The 21,747-nt window shown below is 44.6% G+C and overlaps 1 protein-coding gene across 1 annotated transcript in view; it reads right to left on the bottom strand.

Moving 5' to 3' along the window:
- LOC115328605 (venom metalloproteinase antarease-like TtrivMP_A) overlaps window positions 1-12,345 on the bottom strand; it is a 39,357-nt gene extending 27,012 nt beyond the window's left edge. Inside the window, exons 1-7 of the mRNA XM_040206712.1 lie at window positions 12,271-12,345; window positions 9,219-9,376; window positions 7,500-7,592; window positions 6,993-7,110; window positions 5,946-5,987; window positions 5,399-5,526; window positions 5,191-5,262 (exon numbers count right to left, since the gene is read on the bottom strand). Of these exons, the coding sequence (XP_040062646.1) occupies window positions 5,191-5,262; window positions 5,399-5,526; window positions 5,946-5,987; window positions 6,993-7,110; window positions 7,500-7,592; window positions 9,219-9,376; window positions 12,271-12,319 (660 nt within the window). The 5' untranslated portion in view covers window positions 12,320-12,345. The remainder of the gene's footprint in view (window positions 1-5,190; window positions 5,263-5,398; window positions 5,527-5,945; window positions 5,988-6,992; window positions 7,111-7,499; window positions 7,593-9,218; window positions 9,377-12,270) is intronic.
- Between the last annotated feature and the right edge of the window lie 9,402 nt (window positions 12,346-21,747).

Here is a 21,747-nt window from a genome sequence, read left to right as displayed (position 1 = left end):
GAGGGCATTTCATCACACCAGTAGGCAGATGCGCCGCTCGCGTCAAAATCCATGGTGAGACGTGCCCTGTGAAATGCGTCATTTTACAAGACTGTGCCAGGGACGTCATTCTCGGCATGGACTTTCTGTCTGAATACGGCGCCGTCATCGACTTCGTGAAAACAGGTCGACACTGCGGACACCTGTGCCACCTTCAGAGGAACCCCAAACAGCATCAGCCGCCGTCCGAGTCGCTGCCGACCACGTGAACCTGCCGCCGCGATCAAGTGTTCTCGTACCCGTCGTGACCGATACAGCTACCTGCGGCGAAGTTGTCCTAGAAGGCAACTTCCAGTTGCTTCTAGGAAGAGGAATAGGCGTCGCAAGAGGGGTAGCTGGACTTCAGGATGGCCGCACTGTGGTCCTCATGACGAACTTCCGAAACGAAGCGCAACACCTCACGAAAGGTGCAGCCGTTGGCCACGTCGAGGGACTCCGAAACTTGCGCCGTGGTGTGTGGCGTCAGTAATGGCGCCGAAATCGCCGCCATTACTGACGAATCCTCGCCACACACACACCAGCGCAGCTCGACATTGACCCTAATCTCCCGGGCCCAAAACTATGTCAGCTGATTAAGCTCCTCGCCGAATACCGCGACTGCTTTGCGTCGTCGTCGAAGGTGCGCCAAACCGCTGTTGCGAAGCGCCGCATCGTTACCGAGGACGACGCGCGCCCTGTGCATCGATCGCCGTCAAAGTGGCCAGATGCGGCCGAGCGAATAAGCAAATAGTTGTATCCGACCAAGCCCAGAAAAAGCGGCGTGACCTTTGTGAAGAAGCCCAAAACAAGCGAAAGTTAAGAAAATGTACACATTCTTGAAAATAGTTTCGTAATAATAAAATAAGAAAGAGAACTTGCTCAAGTACGAAAGCGAACTTGCTCAAATACGAAGTCAGAGTGCCATGCCACTATCCGGCGGAAGGGCGTCCGCCCAAAACGTCGTGTATACCTCGCTGTCCGCGTATTTTTTCGAGAAGCACAAGCTTATTACTTGCGATTACGGGGTCTGAGTAACATGCCAGGTTGAGCTCGAGTTCTGGTATAGTTCTTCGAGGCGACGACTTGGTGAAGCCCATAGTAGTCAAACGTGCACTGGAAAGTGGCCGAGAGCTCCTCACGTGTTTTTCTGCTGCCATGTGCTAAATGAGGTCGGCATGATGAGCGCAGATCTCGCACTTGCACGCTGCTTTTTTATCGTCTCTGGTGACTGGTCGCAGTCAGTCCTTAAGCTGTGTTTCCTTTTCTCACTTCTTACAATATATTTTGCCATACTTCGACCACTTCGAAGCCATTTTGCGCAAAATACAATGGCAATTAGGCACGACGACCGCGACTGCCGACTGGCAAGATGGGCAAGACGCCAAAACATTGTAAATGGATAGTAATTGTTTTGTACTTTGTGACAGACGGTAGCTTGCGCCAACCAACCGCGGCGCCAAACGGTCAGGATGTTTTTCGTGTTTTTGGCGACAAACGCGCTGTGAATGAGCATGACGAGCAATAAAATAATATTTGCGGGGAAAACGCGAATAAGCCCAAAAAGCGCGACAAGCGACTGGGAAGATCTACCAGCGACTCAGTGAAAAAAGAAGCCCAAATCCGCTTATAATAAGCGGAACTGGCCACCCTGATGCCGTACAGAGTCTCTGTCAAAGAAAGGGAGGTGATCCAGGAGCAAGTCCAAGAGATGCTGAACGACGACATAATCCAGTCCTCAAGCAGTCCTTGGGCTTCTCCAGTCGTACTGGTTAAGAAGAAGGACGGAACGCTTAGGTTCTGCGCGGACTGCAGGCAGCTGGACGCGGTGACGAAGAAAGACGTCTACCAACTCCCCCGCATCGACGACACTTAAGACCGGCTGCGCCACTCTCGATACTTCTCATCGATGGACCTGAAGAGCGGCTACTGGCAGATCAAAGTCGACGAACGGGACCGAGAGAAGACAGCTTTCGTAACGCCGGATGGGCTGTACGAGTTCACGGTGATGCCCTTCGGACTATGCACGGCGCCAGCAACTTTCTAGCGTGTCATGGACACCGTACTGGCAGGACTGAAGTGGCAGAGCTGTCTCGTCTACCTCGATGACGTCGTAGTGTTTTCCAGCGACTTCGACGAGCACTTGCGACGACTCCGAGCTGTTCTTCAAGCCACACGGACCGCCGGACTCACCCTCAAGCCGTCAAAGTGTCAGTTCGCCCATGACGAACTGAAGTTTTTAAGTCACGTGGTTAGTAACGAAGGCGTTCGCCCAGAGAAGACTCTCGCCGTCACGTCATTTCCAGCGCCGACAGACAAGAAGGCCGTGCGAAGATTCCTTGGACTTTGTGCCTACTATCGTCGCTTTGTTCGGTATTTCGCAAGGTTTTCCGCACCACTCACAAGCTTCACGAAGGACGCCGAGAGGTTCGAATGGGCCGAGGAACAGCAGGCATTCGACGAGCTGAAGCGACGACTCCAGACGCCTCCGGGTCTTGGACATTTCGATCAGGATGCGGACACCGAAATTCGCACTGACGCAAGTAACGCAGGACTTGGCGCGGTACTAGTTCAAGTACAAGAAGGCACCGAGCGAGTCATCGCCTACGCAAGTCGGACACTGTCCAAGGCAGAGAGAAATTACTCCACGACTGAATGAGAAAGAATGCCTTGCGGTCGTTTGGGCAATCACCAAGTTTCGTCCGTACTTGTACGGAAGGCCGTTCCGCGTAGTCACGGAACACCACTCGCTCTGCTGGCTTGCGAACCTCAAGGACCCGTCAGGACGACTCACTCGATGCAGCCTCCGGTTACAAGAGTTCAACATGACTGTGGTTTACAAGTCAGGACGCAAGCACAGCGACGCTGACTGCCTGTCCAGGGCCCCTGTCGAAACACCTTCCGGCAGCAGTGACGACGATGACGACGAGTGCTTCCTAGGGGCAGTGAACACGGATGACATGGCACGACGTCAACGAGGCGATCCGGAGCTGCGCGCCTTAATCGAGCACCTGGAAGGGCGCGTGAGTACCGTGCCCCGTGTTTTCTCACGAGCCCTGCAACCATTCGCCATTCGACGAGGTGTACTCTACAAAGAGAACTTCGGGTAGAACAACTCGCCGTGGCTGCTGGTAATTCCGACCGACCTTCGAGAGGAGATCTTTCAAGGATGTCACGACGACCCGGCGTCCGGACACCTTGGATACAGCTGGACATTGGCCCGTATTCGTGAAAAGTATTACTGGCCCAAGCTCTCCAAAACCGTCCACCTCTACACCCGATCCTGCCACAAGTGTCAGCGACGCAAGAAACCGCCGACGAAGCCGGCAGGTCTCCTGCAGCCACTTCCTCCGCCAACTGCACTGTTCCAGCAGATCGGAATGGATCTACTTTGTCTTTTTCCGCCGTCGACCCTGGGAAACCGTTGGATAATCTTCGCCACAGATTACCTCACGCGGTACGCAGGAACGAAAGCCTTTCCTTCGGGGACTGCGGTTGAAGTCACCACGTTTTTCCTCAAGTCCATTGTCCTCCGGCACGGCGCTCCCGAAGTTCTGATTACAGATCGCGGATCATCGTTCATGGCACAGCTGATCCAAGAAATTCTCCGGCTCAGTCACACCAGTCATCATCGTACCACTGCACGCCACCCGCAGACCAACGGGCTGACGGAGCGACTCAACAAGACTATCGCCGACATGATCTCTATGTACGCCGACGTAGAGCACAAGACGTGGGACGAGGTGTTGCCCTACGTCACGTTCGCCTACAATACGGCGGTTCAAGAGACCACTGGGTTCACACCTTTCCAGCTGGTACATGGTCGGAAGGTAACGACCATGCTGGACGCGATGCTGCCCCATGAGCCAGCTGACAATGAGAGCGCGACGCCCAGCAACGCGTTGACGCCGGCCGCTACAACCTTCGTCGCAGGGACGTCAACTTCCAGCCCGGAGACAGGGTGTGGGTTAGGACGCCCATCCGTCACCGCGGCCTCAGTGAGAAACTGGTGAAACAGTACTTTGGACCATACAAGGTACTTCGTCGTCTCGGGGAGCTGAAGTACGAGGTGATGCCCGATGGGACAAGAACATCACGCCGCCCACCACGCCCTGAAGTTGTCCACGTCGTGCGCCTGAAGCCGTACTACGCTCGATAGGACTGTGGAGCTTATGCGTTCCAAATGACTCCTTAGTTTGCCGTTATGTTTATTAATTTTTTTGTTTTGTTTGTTGTTTGTGTTGTGGTGCATGGGGGCGATCCTGGGAGCGACACGGTTATCGTGCCTGCCTCCCACGCGAAGTGCACGGGTTTGATTCCTGGGAGCGACGCGTCTTCTGTTTATCCTTGCAATTTAGTGTTCTAGTAGATTCGAGAATATCCCGTTGCTTGTTCGAGGTGCGAATGTTCTCGTCACCGAACCTTCTAGGCCGACTGTTCCAGAAACCAACGCGTGTACGTAAGGGGCCCGCTTGACAATCCTGATTCAGTTTTCGCCCCAGGGTTCGACTCTGCTGCTACGCCGACTTCGACGCCAGCGACGCTGTTCTTATCTTTTGTACCCCTTTTATTTTTGGCATAAGTTCTCCACATTAAACGTTTATTTCTTCCTGCTTATTTCTTGTTTATTGGTCACCACCCGTGACAATATCACGCTGAACACAGGCATAAAACAGTTGTCTGAGCAGATCGGAACCAAACAATTTTAAACTGTTTTGTTCTACAATGTCAAAATTTACTAAAAAAAGTCACTTAAACTGTACTTTAAATTGACAGTAACTATTTCATCTGCATTATTTTCAGTGATTGGACGACCTTATTAGCCAATCTGCCATGTTCAATGATACATCTAGTGATTATAAGTGCACTATTTTATAGCTACATTCATTTAAAATAAATTATTCTGGTATAACGCAAATGAGTCTGATTTAAATCATAGGTATCCAATCGTTTATACTTAAATAAATCGTCATGGTTTTCCACTCTGGTTAAGAGTCGCTTTTCCATAGCGCAGTATGATCAAAACGGTTTCAAATAAGAAAAGGCCACTCGAATGACACGCATTTTTTCTCCTAAAACTTTTGGATTTGTAATCGTGTTGCACCCTTGACAGATATAACAAGACTTTCAAGTTTAAAGATACTGAAGTGTGGGCGTTTAGCAATGAATGCGCACCTTAAACCGGAATATTCCAACAAGCTGGAGGTTTATTCGGGGTTTGCGAACCGTCTTGAAGATTGCATTCACCTGCGTGAGAGAAATAAGACATTGGAACGGGCGTCAGTAATCGGAGCACGAAAGCTACAGTAAGCACTTTTGGTTTGATCAAAAAGAACTGACATTACTATATTATTCCTGACGAAGAAAGGAAAAGCATACGCACAATGTTCATTAGCCTTATGATGTATCTTGTCTGTAGATATTTGCTTTCCTTGAGGTACTTGTGTATTACACTGTCAAACATAACGTACATTTCGGGTCGCCACTCGCTTGGGGGCTCTGCAGTGTCATCTAGAAGGTTTCAAATCATGACATGTTCTCAGTGCTTCGCAATTATAGAATTGACTATGCAATAATTTTTATTTTCATATGCACAATGCCATGATAAGCTGTTCTTGTTTCCTGTGCAGATGATGAAACAGTCTCTCCAATTAAGACTTTCAAAATTTATTATATCATCAAACTGCAATCTCGAATTGCAGTTACACGCGCAGCACGTGCTGACTTCTACCGAAATATTTCAAAGCAAAAACCTAGAGCAGAAAAAATAGAGTTTAAAGTGCGTACATAAAATTGCATGAAAGTTATAAAATGGCCAGTACGTATGCTGCGCATGTAACTGGAATTGCGGCTGGTGCCTTGGGGTTTGTAGAATTCGGTGAGAGGACTGCTGAGGAATGTTGAAGGTTTTACAAACAAAATAAACTTACTTTTTGGCGGTAAACTTTCATCGGAACGTTCTTCAACGGGAACTGTAAACATCATAGCGATACTGAATGCAAAAAGTAATCAAAGTCAAGGTTATAACTTTTCGAAGGCATGCTCCTTCATCAAAATCATAGAAGAACAGTTCGTGTTTTGCTGTCAATTTTGTTTTTGTCTTTTGCTGGCCCGTTTTGCGGTTTTCAGTCGTTAAGGTATTTTCAAGATAATTTTCTCAAATTGTTCAAAATATCCGATGTGGGCGGATATGTGTTTTTTTAAATACCATCACCTCAAAACTGAACCATGCCGAAATAAAGTAGATAACTCTTTTTGTTTGAATGAGAAGACGACGAAGTGTTTTTTTTTTTTTTGCATCACCTAAGAGGCTAGTATTATTAAGTAAAAATACAAGGAACGCTCTAAGTTTCACTATATTCCGCGTCATAAATATCATTTGTAGACACATTTTCTCGTAACTCCTAAGTGCTACCAATTAAATTATTTAGGCAAAATAAAACGGCAACATTTAACGCACTTAAAGTGTTTTGTCTTGTGTATTGGGATACAAGAGCCTCTTTCCGATTGCCAAACCACTGACCTCTTCCCTTCACTCAGAAAGTGCTAGATATCGGTACAATTTAAGATTATACACAGGTTAAATACTCTGAACATGGGATTACATACTCAGATCACCAATACATGAGCCGTTGAACTGATGCAAACAAAAAAAATTAAGAAGCCGAGGGGCCGTCGACATTGGAAACACTGCTCCTTTTCATTTTCCAGCGATAATCAATTAATGTGCTCATTTCGCCACGCTTTAAACAGAATATGTTGCTAGACAAAAAACGTGAGGTCAATTAATTCAACGAGAGAATAGGTGGCAAAGAACTGAGAGCGTCCAAGTACTGACGCCGCTCGCGGAGCGAACGCTGAAAGTAGAGATTCGTCGCTCGTTGAAAACCTCGAGGCATTTGCGCTTCGTAAGGTCTAGCCTTTAAAGGTCGAATTTTCAGCAAATATCTAGTTTAGTTTTTGATCGTGTCACTCACTTTCAAAGTGGATCTTCTGCTCAGGCGTCGGGAGCGGAAATATTCTGTGGGGGATTCGGCCGGATTTGTCATGTATTCGCAATGGCTCAATTCCATGTGTAAAGTTTAGGTATCCTTCCTGTTAAAAAAGTGTAAAATTTATAAATATTGTAAACATTGCACGTTGGAGACCGTTTGTGCATCTGCTAAACAAACATTGTATGCTTAATAAAAATTCAATTGGTAAGGAAACAACTTATGAAGAAAGTTTTCTTAATATTATTTTTAAGGTTCTTCGTAAATGACATCCTTTAGACGTTGTGGCGACGTCAACTTCCAATGTGCTTAATACACCTTCATTTTTACGAAACTTAAAAAAGTACTGCAGGTTTACAAAAATTTTCGCGAAAAAACTAGGTAGTTAACAAATAGAGGATTTATAAATAATGATTGCATAACCTCCCGTATATTTATATAATCGTATTTACTGTTCCTATACGAATATATACTTTAAACAATATTGCATACCATTTCAATTCCCCCAACTGTTTCGGTAATTGTAAATGATGCTTTGTGTTCCGAATTTTCATAAACACTGTTACGTATGTCTGTAGTATCCATCTGAAAATAACATACCATGGGTAAAAAAATTAAAGACGTTTCCAATTCTCGGTTATGCCGAATTAGAGCGCAGCTCTTGAGGAAGAGGAGGGAAGGGTGCGGAGGGGAGGGGAGGGTACGTAGGAGAATCGACTGTCATATTGTGAGATGATTTCCCGGAAAATTCACCCGCTAAATTTAGTGGGAAAATTTCCCCGCTAAGTTTGGCGGAAATATAAATTCCCCCACTTAGTTTAGCGAAAAAATTGCCCCGTTAAAGTTGGAGGAAAAATTTCCCCACAAAATTTAGCGAAACATTTTTTCTAAATAATTGCCCCGCTAAATTTAGTAAAAAAAAATTACCCGCTAAATTTAGCGGCAACTTTGCCCAATAAATTTGGCAAAAAATTTCCCCGCTAAATTTGGAAAAGAATTGTTTCACTAAATTTAGCGGCAAAATTTCCCCGCTAAATTTCGCAGGAACTTTTCTAGCTACGTATGACGTAAATTTTTTGCCGCTTAATTTGGCGGAAAACTTTTATTGCTAGATTTAGTGGAAAATATTTCTCGCAAAAATTACCGGAAAAAATTACCGAATAATTTCTCCACAAAATTTAGGGACACAATTGCCCCTAAATTGAGCTGAAAACTTTCCCTATACATTTAACAGAAAATTTTCCCGCTATATTCAGCAGAAAAATTTCCCGCTACATTTAGCTTAAAAAGTTCCTGCTAAATGAGCGGAACATTTTTCCTCAAAATTTAGGCGCCGTGTGACGTCATGAGGGTGACGTAACTCATGACCTTTGTAACGTCACGTGTGACGTCATTATGACAAACGTCCCATAATGCAACGTGTGGTTACGCCGACCGCGACGGCGACGCTGCTCAAGCCGGAAACGGGCGCCTAAGAGCTGCGCTCTAAAAACTGCGAAGTGATATACATAATGGTTAAGGTTGAAATTCTGAACTTTTATTCTTTGCAAAGTGTGCCATTTTATAAAAACTCAGTAAATAATTGCAATCAATGAAATTCTACAAGACGCACACCAAATATCGGAGTGAATTGTTCCTCAAATTATCGAGAAAGTAAAACACTCTCAAAGAACGAAAAAAAGAAATCGTGGGTGTTTTTATTTCGGTATCTCTCACATAGAAGAAATGAGGGGTCGTTAAAACTACACTTGAAACTAGCGAAGGGTTGTGACATATTGAAACTTAGGTAAATATACTACAAATAAAAGTATTATGAACGTAGTAATCATTATAAGAACATCAATAGCACAAAAATATGTTTGGTGTTTAACAAGAAAAAAAGATATCACATTTTATGTGAGCATACACAAAATAAAAAAAAAACAAATCTCGATGATATCAACTGTCGTAATTCTTCCGCATGCACGCCAGGAATCAATACATTAACATGAGTCGGCAAGTCATTTAAACAAGCATGCTTTCTTAAAACCGGTGACAATTCTGCTTCAATGGCAGGTTAAAATATACGAATACTTCCAAAGGCACTAGCGGACAGATGAAATATCTTTTTAGCGACTGAACAGGTGGGATGTTTATTTTCTAGTTAAATAAGTTGAATTTTAAACCATGAGGCGGAAGCATGCCTTCTTGGGAAATGTAAACTTTCCTTACCAATTCATGGTTCACCTCTCCATCTTCAGCCTCGCTAAAAAACAGACTGTCCCCTAATACACTGGACACTTCCAAGTCTATGACGTAGTCTTTAGAAAGTTGAACAGCGCCTCTTGAGTTGCCGCTTCTGCTTTCAATCAGAACCGGATACACGACACCTGGAACGTAACGGCTCCTGTTATCCGACCGTTCCATACTCGCAACAAACTTCTCGGTAAAGAGGAAGAAACAAAACGGTGGTCACAAGTCACGGTGTCATTCTTATAAAATAAATGGTGCCTAAATCTCCCTGAAAAGTTTCCTTTCAAAAAAAAAACAAAAAAAACAATTAACTTAAAAAAAAGCCCTTGTGCAATGTCAGCAGGGTGGGAATATAATGCAATAATAGCAGACCACGGGCAGCAAGCCTATCCTGATGCGAATAGTCTGAACGGAGCAGATTTGGAAGATGGGGGGAGGGGGGGGGGGTCCTTCATTGGGCGTTTAGTTTACACTTTTTATCATTTCATATGCATTCTCAGTATAGAGCTCACGAGAAGATATGCTACTTTACTTGGCTTCAATTTGCTATTAGAGTGACATATAACATAAAACAAAAGAACTGAAGAATGTAGACTACCTTGTTACCAACGTTTTATCAGTATTAATTATAATCTTGATCTTTTGTACAACACTTTTGTGACTGTTCATGCGAAAATCTTCTGGATATTTGTTAAACTTTTCGCTCTTAAGTCTTTTAAATGTGTGGTCCCGTGACCAATGGAACATCGTTTTGGGGCGGTCACATATATTTAGTAAACAACTCGGAACAAACAGCGGCAAAGGAACTTGGACAAGAGTAAAGAAACAAACACGACAGGACAGCGCTTAACTGACAACTGTTGTTTATTACACAAAAGGGGGAAGGAAGAAAACAAGAAGTAACAGAATCAGAAAAAATGCACACACACACGCGCCAACCAAGCAGCACATTTTGTCACGGTAGGCCAAATCAGTGGCTACGTATGCCCGTCATAGTCGATCGCAGGTACCCAAATTCTGCTTCAGATGACACTGACGGTTCGCTGGCGCATTTCCCGCCAAGTTCTAGGATGAAGAAGGCTTCGATAATTTCCCTTGTCACCCTGTCTCTAAGTCTATCTAAAACAGTGACTTCACTAAAATTAGGCTGGCACTTGCACTCCCTGCAGTGCAAAGGTAGTAACACTGCGGGGACTGCAAGTGCCAGCCTAATTGTAGTGAAGTCGCTGTTTTAGATAGACGTAGAGACAGAGTGACAAGGAAAATTATCAAGGCCTTTTTTTATATCAGAACTTGGCGGGAAATGCGTCAGCGAACCGTCATGGCGTTGTCTGAAGAAGAATTCGGGTATCTGCAATCGACTATGAGGGGCATTACGTAGCCACTGATTTGGCCTATCGTGACAAAATATGCTGCTTTGTTGGCGTGTGTATCTGTGTATATTTTTTTTCTGATTAAGATGCTTCTTGTTTACTTCCTTCCCCCTTTTGTGTAATAAACAACAGTTGTTAACTCAGCGCCGTCCTGTCGTGTTTGTTTCTTTACTCACGTCCAAGTTCCTTTGCCGCTGTTCCTTCCCAAAACATTCACCTCAAACCAACTAGCCCAGCACGTCACATTGTTGTTGTTATATTTAGTAACTTCGATGGTACACCTAATCTGAACAAACAGAGGCTAAGAAAAGCGCGAAGAGTAATTTTCTCCTGTGTCCAACCTCACGCGAAAAGTTTCTGGCAGTTTGAAAATCGTAAAAAAAAAATTACATGTTTGTGCATTCCGTGCACGTACAATGCAATTATCGTTCCGGATTAATAAACCAGATTAGCACCCTCTCATAATTTGTAGGTGTAATTGGAGAAACCAAGTGCTTGATCTTTACGTAGACCTGACGTACGTCAGCCGTTGAATAAGAAAACATCTGCTTCCGGTATGATGACCCCGGTTTCGCTTTCTATCTGTTTTTGACGCCCTTTGGCTGACTGAAGTATGGAGTGCAATGTCTATAGAACTCGTCTCCTACTGCTGTATTCAGGGTCCTATGGCACCCATATCTTAAAAGAATACCGAAGTAGCAACAAACGATCTTACAGGAGCCGAAGTGTCCTGCTCTTGGCTGTCGCGACCCTGGCGGTTGGTGCTATAATTGCCGGCCAAAAATACGATGGAACGCTCGTATTTTTTGCTCGTACCACCGCTGCTGCGACGACGGGAGGATCTTGGCTGACGGCATGAAACTCATATGACGCCCAATTGCGGAAATCGAAGGAAAATTTTTCAGAACGCGGTAAACACACCAGTTGGAGACGTGTTCCAGGCACCATTGTTTTTTAGCCAGCAGCACGTAAGGATGCTGCATAAGCTAAGGGACTTTGACAAATCTATAAAACAAATAATCACCATATGTGGTTAAGAGTACTAAAATTTCGTTTGCAACTTCTGTCACAGATATAAAAACAAATAATCGCTTGGCTTCTGTTAACCTAGTCGTAATTTTACTTTTTTTGTGTCTTTGAACACATTATTTGGATATAGTAGAATACCAACGTACTAAAGTGTCCGAATCAACCCGTCCTGTGATCGGAAGATATAGCGGCATATAATTATTAAATTCCACTTCTATAATCACTCACAACTTAAGAAGTGAAGGGCGTGCTGACTGGCGAGCATCTCTTTATTTCTTCTCATCCAGTAAGAACACGGAAGAGGCAATCAAGAAGTAAGAATCAAGATTATAATATTACGACACAACGTGCGCGTCTTATTTGTCAGCGACTATAAAAAAATCTATGAATAAAATCAGTGCAGTAAGTCTACCCAAGCCAATTTAAACCCTACACCTTTTGGAAATGTGGTGCATGCCGTAATGCAAATTATATCTCGTCTGCAATATCGTGCTCGGAATTTCCACGATAACTGTTTATCTTGCCAAAAAGCTCGAAGGATTTATCCTGAGAGAAATAAAAATTTGGTTTTTCGTAACTTAGAAAAAAGTCATGCAGAAACATCTACATAAATAGGATCGATACATCACCGGCATGAGCAGTGGCAACGCTGAAAATAATGAGTGTAGCCGAATACATTTTCCGTGTAAAAACGGGCGTACAGGCGAGAAAATATTATAGTTAAAGTCTAAAAATGACTTCGTCAGAAACACCTTTTAAAGGTGAACAAGGTCAGCGCCCTTTACAAAACATTCCGCAAAATACGAGAAAATAAAAATACAAAGTCGAATGACGTACACAGGAAGTTTCATTCATTCGGCCGTAAAAGGGAGCTTTTGCACGAGACAAACATCAACACCGGCAATTGACCCTTCTCAAACGTCAGAGTCATCTAGTGGCAGTATTAATAGCTCCAATTTCTCCTCACTAATGACGGTGATAGAAGATCAAGATCGTCTATCTTCAAACACCCCCGATTTTGAGAATCAAAGGCGACCTACAAGGACCAGCTTGTTAGATTGGATTACCCACTTCTCTATACTATGCTTTCGAACACGCTCGCTAGTCCAAAAGTGGAGACGCTGCGAGCGCCGCCGTTAGAGCGTCGGATGGATGGATGGATGGTAATGGCTATACCCTTTGTAACGGGTGGCAGCTTGCGCCACTTCGTCATCCCTTCTATGTTGAAGTTCATATGAATTTCGTTCTAACACAACCCCCCCCCCCCCTTTTTTTTTAAAGCGTTTCTATTGCTTCTTTTTGAGCGCAGCTCTTAGGCGCCCGTTTCCGGCTTGAGCGGCGTCGGCGTCGCCTTCGGCGTAACCGCGCGGTGCATTATGGGACGCGTGACGTCACTGATGACGTCATCAGTGATGTCATCGGCATCGCCATCGTCACTGATGACGTCATTAGGGACGTCACTGATGACGTCATCCGCATCGTCATCGTCACTGATGACGATATCTCAGGAGAGGAATTATGATAGGAGACATGAATGCCAATTTAGAAGAGTGATGGACTCACAGATACAACCGGAAAGTTGCTAGAAGATTTCTGTGATGCCCTTGACCTAGTGTTAGTGAATACTCAAGTAAAATGCGACGGCAAAATAACGTGGGAACGAAACGACTCGCACTCAACTATAGACTACTGCCTCATGTCCCACAAACTGTATGCCAGGTTAGGAAGTATGGAAATAGATGAGGAAGGAACAAAAGGTTAGGGAGTGACCACAAACGAATTAAGATTCAATTTGGTGCATTTAAACCAGAGCAGCAAGCCCAGGAACGAGCGGGTAAACCTAAACTGATTGAAGCTCAAATAGAAAAAGTATCGAAAAGCATTGAGAACATAGTATCGAAACAACCAGAAAGGGAATGGGCATATGAGGATCTAATAGGAATCTTTAAAAGAGAATTAGAGAAGCATCGAATTAAACAAAGAGGACAGCAAAAACAAAGACACAAACCAAAAAGCTGGTGGGATAAGAAGGTCAAAGTAGCCATATTGCAGCGCCAAGAGGCATCTAGGGAGCATAGGTGGGCAAATAAAAGGGGAGCCTTGCCAACGGAGGTAGAATCAAAGTGGGAAAACTTCCAAGAGCGAAAAAGGGAGGCATCAGCTTTAATACATACCAAAATTAGGAGTGCAGGAGTGCAGTGGATGATGGAAATAAATAAAAAAGATAGGAATGCAGCGAAAAGGTTTTGGGAACATATTAAGGCGCAAGGGAGAAAGACAGATAGTTTCCAACATGTGCTAACCACACAGGAAGGGAGAAGAGTGGAGGGGGAAGAGGCGCGGGAATATATTAGGCAGACAATCGAAGGGGCTTTCTCCCAGCTTGAGCAGAGGGGGACGGTGGATAGCACTGACAGCAGCAGCATAGAGGAGGAGCAGAATTATGTAACAATGGAGACGACCGCAAGGGAATGGGATAAGGCAGAAAGTAAGGTTCCAGCAGGTACAGCGACAGGCCCAGACGACATACCCATGGAACTCATAGGGACACTAGGAAAAACAAGCAAATTGAAGTTACGACATGCAAGAAATCAAATAATTATGGGAGGAGAGGTGCCTAGGGATTGGAAACTGAGTAAAATGAGACTAATATATAAAGGCCGAGGAAACAAAGACAACATTAAGTCGTATCGCCCAATAACGGTAACTTCAGTTCTATACAGATTAGTTATACAGATAGTAAAGCGGAGAATGGAGGAATGGGTAGAAGAAAATCAAATGCTGGGTGAGCTCCAAAATGGATTCCAAAGAGATAGAAGACTGGAAGATAACTTATTCGCCACCACACAATGTATAGAAATAGCAATGAAGAACCAGACTCCTTTGTGGTTGGCTTATATGGACATCAAGGGAGCGTACGATAATGTGAGCTAGGAAAAACTCTGGAGTCAGCTGAGGGAATATAACTTAGATGCATATTTGGTTGGGTTTCTTCAGCAAGTGTATACAGACAATAAGGTAATTATAGCATGGGAGGCAGAAACTACACAACCCGCAGCGATAAAAAGAGGGCTCAGGCAGGGCTGTCCACTGTCACCTCTGCTTTTCATGATATATTTGGAAATGGAAAAGAAATTAGAGCAGAGCAACTTAGGTTTTGATGTGAGTTATATGGAAGGACTGAGAAATGTAGTACAGGTAATACCAGGACTGATGTATGCCCATGACATAGTACTTATGGCAGATAACCGGGATACGTTACAGGAACTAGCTGGAATATGTGGAGAGGAAGGGGACACATTGGGCATGAGTTTTAGTAGAGAAAAGTCTGGGGTAATGGTGTTTAACGACAAAAAGAGGGAACCCCCGAGGATACAAGACATTGAAATAGACCAAGTAGGAAAATACAAATATCTGGGAGTCTGGCTCAATGAGGGAACAAAATATCTAGAGGAACATGTGGAGAATATAATTAGAAAAGGGAAAGGAAATTCATCAATTATGAAGCTCAAGGCACTATGGAACTATAATAGGTATGAAGTGGTCAGAGGTATATGGAAAGGAGTGATGGTGCCAGGGCTGTCTTTTGGCAATGCAGTGCTGTGCATGAAATCAGAGGTTCAATCAGGATTAGAAATTCGACAAAGAAGCGTAAACAGGCTGGCACTGGGAGCACATGGAAAAACACCAAATGAGGGAGTACAGGGGGACATGGGATGGTCGTCTTTTGAGAGCAGGGAGGCAGTTAGTAAGTTGAAATTTGAACAAAGGTTGACCGAAATGGATGATACGCGGTGGGCACGGAAGGTATTCAAATATTTATACATGAAAAGTTTAAACACAAAATGGACAAATCGAACCCGAAAGCTTACATTTAAATACCTAAACACTGGTGATGGGGCTGAACAGACTACTTCAGTGAAAAAAGGGGTGAAAGAGGTAGAAAGGAAAATGTGGGAAGAAAGAATGCAGGATAAATCAGCTCTAACAGTGTACAGGTCAAGAAAGCAGGACATAAGAAAGGAAAATGTGTATCACAATTCAATAGGAAGTTCTTTGCTGTTCGAGGCGAGAACGGGGGCTTTAAGGACGAGGACGTATAGGGCTAAATTTCAGGAGATAGACACATTATGTGCTCCTTGCCATAATGAGAGTGAGACACTTGAGCACTTGGTATTAAAGTGCACGGGGCTTCGTGCTGCACTCCCTGAAGGGGTAACAGATCTGGCAGGGGCCCTGGGGTTTGCTGGCGACGATGGAGGGACGGAGAAGAGGATTACAGTCACGAAGAGGCGATTAGAAGATGGGTGGAAATTATCTAGGGAAAATTGAATGATGCAGAACTAACTAGCACAGCTGGGGACAGGCGGGACAGAGGAAAATTGGGACTCCCTTCCGCGTGGCTCCGGCCCAAAGTCTCAACCTTGTCTTCCAGTGGGTCCGGTGCGGGGGTAACGCCGACAAGGTCTGACCAGAGGAAAATTGGCGACTCCCTCGCCGGGGGGAAGAGGCGGGGGGTGATGTTTTTAGTTTTTTCGCCCGATCCCCCAAAGGTCATCCTGGTGATATCCCACACTACCTGGTGATAGTTAGGGGGTAGGAAATTGGCTTAGAAGGGCGCGAGAAATCAAATCAAATGTTTGTCTTTCTTAGACTTAGGCTAGGTGGCGCAAGCTACCACCCTCTACAAAGGGCCAGTAACATCCATCCATCCATCCATCCATCCAGTGACGTTATCGGCATCTGCATCGTTATCGTCCTAGCCAAGATGACGTCATCAGTGACGTCACTGATGACGTCATCAGCATTCGCATCGTCATCGTCATCGTCACTGATGATATTACTGATGACGTCACTAGTGATAATGACGTCAACAGTGACGTCACTGGTGACGCCACTGATGACGTCAATGTCATCGTCACGTGACCTCATAGGGGTCACGTGACCTCGTGAAGTCGCGTGACCCCGGTGACGTCACATGACCTCCGTAAGGTCACGCGACCCTCGTGAGGCCACGGCGACGCCGCTCGGAGGGAGGAGTCGCAGACAGGAGGAGGACGTGAGGAGGAAGGATATAGTTCACCTCAGTACCCTTCCCTCCTCCTCCTCAAGAGCTGCGCTCTAATTTGGCGTTACGGGGAGTTGTAAACGGCTTTCACTTTTTTAGAGCGCAGCTCTTAGGGGCCCGTTCCCGGCTTGAGCGGCGTCGGCGTCGCCGTCGCCGTCGGCGTAACCAAGGTCACCCCAAGGCCACGCGGCCCCCAAGGTCATCCCAAGGTCACGTGGCCCCCAAGGTCACCTTAAGGTCACGTGACCCCCAGAGATCACGTGACCCCTCCCCCAGGGTCACGTGACCCCCGAGGTCACGTGACACCCATAGTCACGTGACCGCCCGAGAGTCACGTGACCTGAAATTTAGTTCCTGAAATTTAGCCCTATATGGTTTCGTTCTTAGCACCCACGTTCTAGCTTCAAACAGCAACGAGCTCCCCAATGAATTATCATACAACTGTTCCTTCTTTATGTCTTGTTTTTGTGCCCTGTATATTGTTAAAGCTGACTCCCCCTGTATTCTCTTTTCCCACAATTTCCTCTCTGTTTCCTTTACTCCCTTTTCTACTGATATGTTCTGATCGGCCCCATCTCGTTGAATGTATTTAGATCTCAGCTTGCGGGCTCCGTTTGTCGACTTAGTGCTTAGTCTTTTCATATATCGATACTTCTACACCCTTTCGCTGTCCACCGTGTATCCTCACTTTCAGCTAGTCTTTTTTTAAAGTTTACTTAACTGATCGCTTCTCTACAATCGAAAGATGCCCAACCCGCATCTTCCTGTACTTCCTCATTTGGTGTATTCCCATGTGCCCCCAATGGCAACCTACCCATATTCCTTTGCTGTATCTCTAAACCTGCCTGGATTTCTGACCTCATACAAAATACCCCATTTCCAAATGACAGTCTTGGGACCATGACTCCCTTTCATACACCCCTAACGACTTTACTTCCATCACCATACTCAATATGTAATATTCAGCTGGCATATGTAACCTCTTTCAAGTATCTCGGTGTTCACGTGACTTCTAACCTATCATGGAAAACTCATTCTGATCACATAATCGCTAACGCAAATTCAATGCTTGGATATTTAAAAAGAAACCTTCCCTTAACCCCTATGTCCCTAAAACTTCTCTTGTATAATACTTTAATACGTTCAAAGCTGGAATATGCCGCAGCAATCTGGGATCCAGGTCACTCAACGCTTATAACAAACATAGAAGACCTGCAAAATCGCACCGCACGATTCATAGTCTGCAACTATCATCGCACCGCAAGTGTCTCATCTATGAAAACCACCCTAACTCTGACTCTTCTTTCCTCACGTCGGAAAATATCTCGTCTATGCCTCTTCCATAAAATCTATCATTCCAACGCTTCACTGAAAAACAAAATATTCATTGCCCCCCCCCCCCCTTCATTTCTCCCCGCATTGATCACACACTTAAAGTTGGCATACCTCATTGGAAACTTTAGCTTACATCAACTCTTTCATCCCTAGAACGTCATCTGAATGGAACCACCTTCCCGCATCATTAGTAACTATTCCAACAATAGATTTATTTAGAAAGGCTCTAACTACTCACTTTTACTAGGATTGTGCCGTACTAACATTTATTACCAAGTTGTCTTGTTTGAATTTGATGCAGAGGCAATATTTTTTGTCCACCCCCTCTGTAATGCCCTTGGGCACTGGGGGTACTGAAATAAATAAATAAATAAATAAATAAATAAATAAATATCATTATTCCGGAGTGCCCTGTGTTTCGTAATAGCTGAATCTCATTTCCCCTTCTTTATTACAATATCTTCATGTCCTTTTAGATACTTTCTTCCCTCACTTAAACATACTCCCATCCCAGATATTTGTGCTTTCCTACGTGTTCTATCACTGTGTCCTGTATCTCCAGGGGTTCTCCCTTCTCGTCGTTGAAAACTATTATACACTGCGGTGCCTGACAACTGCATGCAGTTTTCTTCACCCAAACGCTTCGCAGGACGCTGTCTTTTGGAAAGCGGTGCCAAAAAACACGCTGAGCGCTGGCAGTATTATTTGCACAGCCTGGCACGCAACAAACTGTATCATGCTGGCATGTTGCTGCTGAAGGTAACCTAAACCAGGTAGCACACCATTCTCGATCCGACATTGGCCTAACATTGCCAAAGACCGGCCTCAATATTGGAAGCGTTACCCTTTCCAATGTTGGCCCAGTGATTTGTGCCAATGTTGGGCCACTGTTCAGCCATCGTTCCAGCCAATGTCGGCCCCATCATTGGTACCAATTTTGGGCCATTGCTAAACCATGGTTCCAGCCAAGGTGCTCCCACATTGGCGAAGACCGGCGTAATATTGGACAACACTGGAAGCGCGACCCGATCCAATGTTGGCCATCATGCTGATTTTTGGCCATCGTTGCACTCGCCCAGCTCTTTGCAAGTGCACTCGCCAAGTTGTTTGCAAAAAGGAAGGTAAACAGACACAAGGGATTGTTTTGAAATCTCCTAAAAGTTTATTACACACAGCTTATTCTGTAGACAAGCACAATCTCAGCAATTTGTAATATGTGAAGAGGTACTACTCAGCTGTGATACAACTAAGAAGATTGCAAAGCAAACAACAACCGGGGTAATTCTTGGGTAGTGTCCACCCAGGCAGCACACCATTGTTGGACCCCCGTTGGCCCAATATTGGCAAAAAATGGTTCCAATATTGGTCTGAGATAGACCCTTTCCGAAATTCAGTCTGGACACTTTGATCACTATCATCATCAGTGGAACGGCATCTGTGCCATACCAATGGCGGCCTTCTAGTGACTGATAAAAGAAGACGTTGAAGATGCTCCTAAGCGGATTTTGCGAGGCCTGTACATTCAAGGGGTTAGTAAGACGTGACGTAGGAATGGAACGCAAGAGCTACGTAAGCGTTTATTTCTAATAACTCAGATTCAGTCAATCTGTGTGCGGCACACAATCTGCTTTAAAGCACTTTCGTGTATAGAATTTTCTCGGGGCATCTGAGTGGGTTCGAGCTTTGTTCTGAAAGTAGGTTCTTGGTCACCGTCGAACTGAAAGTGACCGAGAAAGATTTCACTGAACCATTCCTCGCGTGCTGTTGACTTGCGAAAGCGACGGTGCCGATACAAGTTAATTTACGCCATTGATATGGCAGAACCTAAACTGCCTTACGAGCCACCAGATGGCACTGAATTTCGGAAAGGGTCTATTGGCATTTTCGAAAACGCCACCCGATCCAATGGTGGTCCAACATTGGTGCCAATATTGGACCACTGGTTTGCCAACGTTCTAGCCCTCGTTGGACCAACGTGGTTTGCGCTTTTTTTTTCCAATATTGGTGTAGAGGTTTCACCGTTGGCTGAACCAAAATTGGCACCCACCGCTCTACACACTGGCTCTTCCAACATTGGCTTAAATATTAGCTATTCCAATATTGGCATCCGGTTTAATACACTGGCTAGTTTTTTGCATCCATTGTCTATGCCATTATTGGATGTTATTTTTCAGCCAGTGGTGTAACCAGCGTCACAAATACAGTGCAGAGAACCAAGCAAGTATCTTGCCCTTTTTCCTCAAGCACTGTTTTCTTTCTGATGTTAAAATCTAATAAATTCAGCAATTTTACCGTATTTGGACACATTAGAAATCATTAAAGCATGCAAATGAATTGTTCATAACGTATGACAGTTCATAATTTATTTAAACCGAACAAAAAGATTTAAAACATTGTGCAATCAGGGGGGGCCTGGGCAGACTCGGCGGCAGGGTCGGCGGCAGGCTCGGTAGTGGACAGGGCAGATGGCTGGGCAAAGGGATTCCACGCAGGGGCCTGGCCACAAGATTCCGAAAGAGGCAGAAGCGGGGGTTTGGATTCAGGTGAAGAGTTGCAGAGGCTCTCAGTTCTCTCCTACGCTTGTTAATAATGAATATCAAAATAAAACATAGCAGCTTCATTATTAATCGCCGCCCTTTAAATAACTATTCGATTAATCGGTTCAGTTGCTCTTCAAGTATAAAATCTCGACTTTTCTATGTTTACTTTTCCTTATTGTAAACGTTCTTTTCCGGTGAATTATTTTTCGTTATTTTGTATGTAAAAAACTGAGTACTGCATTCTAAAATAAACAGATGCACAGGTAAGACACCGGGGCCGGCTTGCTGGAATCAGTGTCTCAGCTGAGACTGGGTGAAAGAAAGCACTGTAGAGGCTGGGACGCGCAAGCGTCTTGAGTCGAGGCTTGAGTCCCGTTCAACTCGTACGCTGGCTTTGACAGTGCCTTCTTTCCTCCCGTCTCAGCTGAGACGCTGTTTCTAGCAAGACGGCCCAGGCGCTTACTATTGTTTTGTTCGTCCGTCTTGTCCTTAGTCAGAGCTCAATCGATCTAGATTAAAATGCTCATAGGGATTTAAAAAAATGAATCAAATAGTACGAAGGTTATTTCATACGTTGCTTAGCTCTACTCTTGCAACATCATGGTGTCTCTTAACTTTCACCTAGCTTTAAGAAGTCTTAAGAATTACAATCTTACTATTTAAGCTCACACTAATAGTTCCACGTTAATTTGAAAAAAAAAATGTGTTTAAGATTTACGGTTTTGGTGGCAGGGAAATATGTAGTTTTAAATGTACCCATATTGCCTCCATAATATTTACAATGTATAAATCCAACCGCTGGCACCCTCTTTAGCTCACCAGTGTCAAACGCACTACTAAATTAAGAGTTCAATAAATACCCCGTTATACGTAAGAACCTGACAGTTCAACAGAACTGAATGCTTGAATCAATCAAGAATTTAAAATAAATGACGCACATAAAATAGCTTGTAGTGTAAAGAAAATTACTGGCAATTACACTCGCAGAGCGCGGTGACATAACTGACACTCCACTCACACCCAACAAGCCGAACCTTGGCAAATAAGGACTACTCAACGCTCTGTGGTATTCGGCTTTGGACATACCGGGAGGACTTTTTACTACAGTACACATCTACCGCCAAAACGACAGCCATATTTTAACAAGAAAAATGACTTCGAGC

The sequence above is a fragment of the Ixodes scapularis genome, unplaced genomic scaffold, assembly GCF_016920785.2.
Source record: "Ixodes scapularis isolate PalLabHiFi unplaced genomic scaffold, ASM1692078v2 PGA_scaffold6__148_contigs__length_123643588, whole genome shotgun sequence".
NCBI classification, from domain to species: Eukaryota; Metazoa; Arthropoda; class Arachnida; order Ixodida; family Ixodidae; genus Ixodes; species Ixodes scapularis.
Note: the sequence above shows the minus strand (reverse complement) of the source record. Positions and strands in the feature narration are given on the sequence as shown.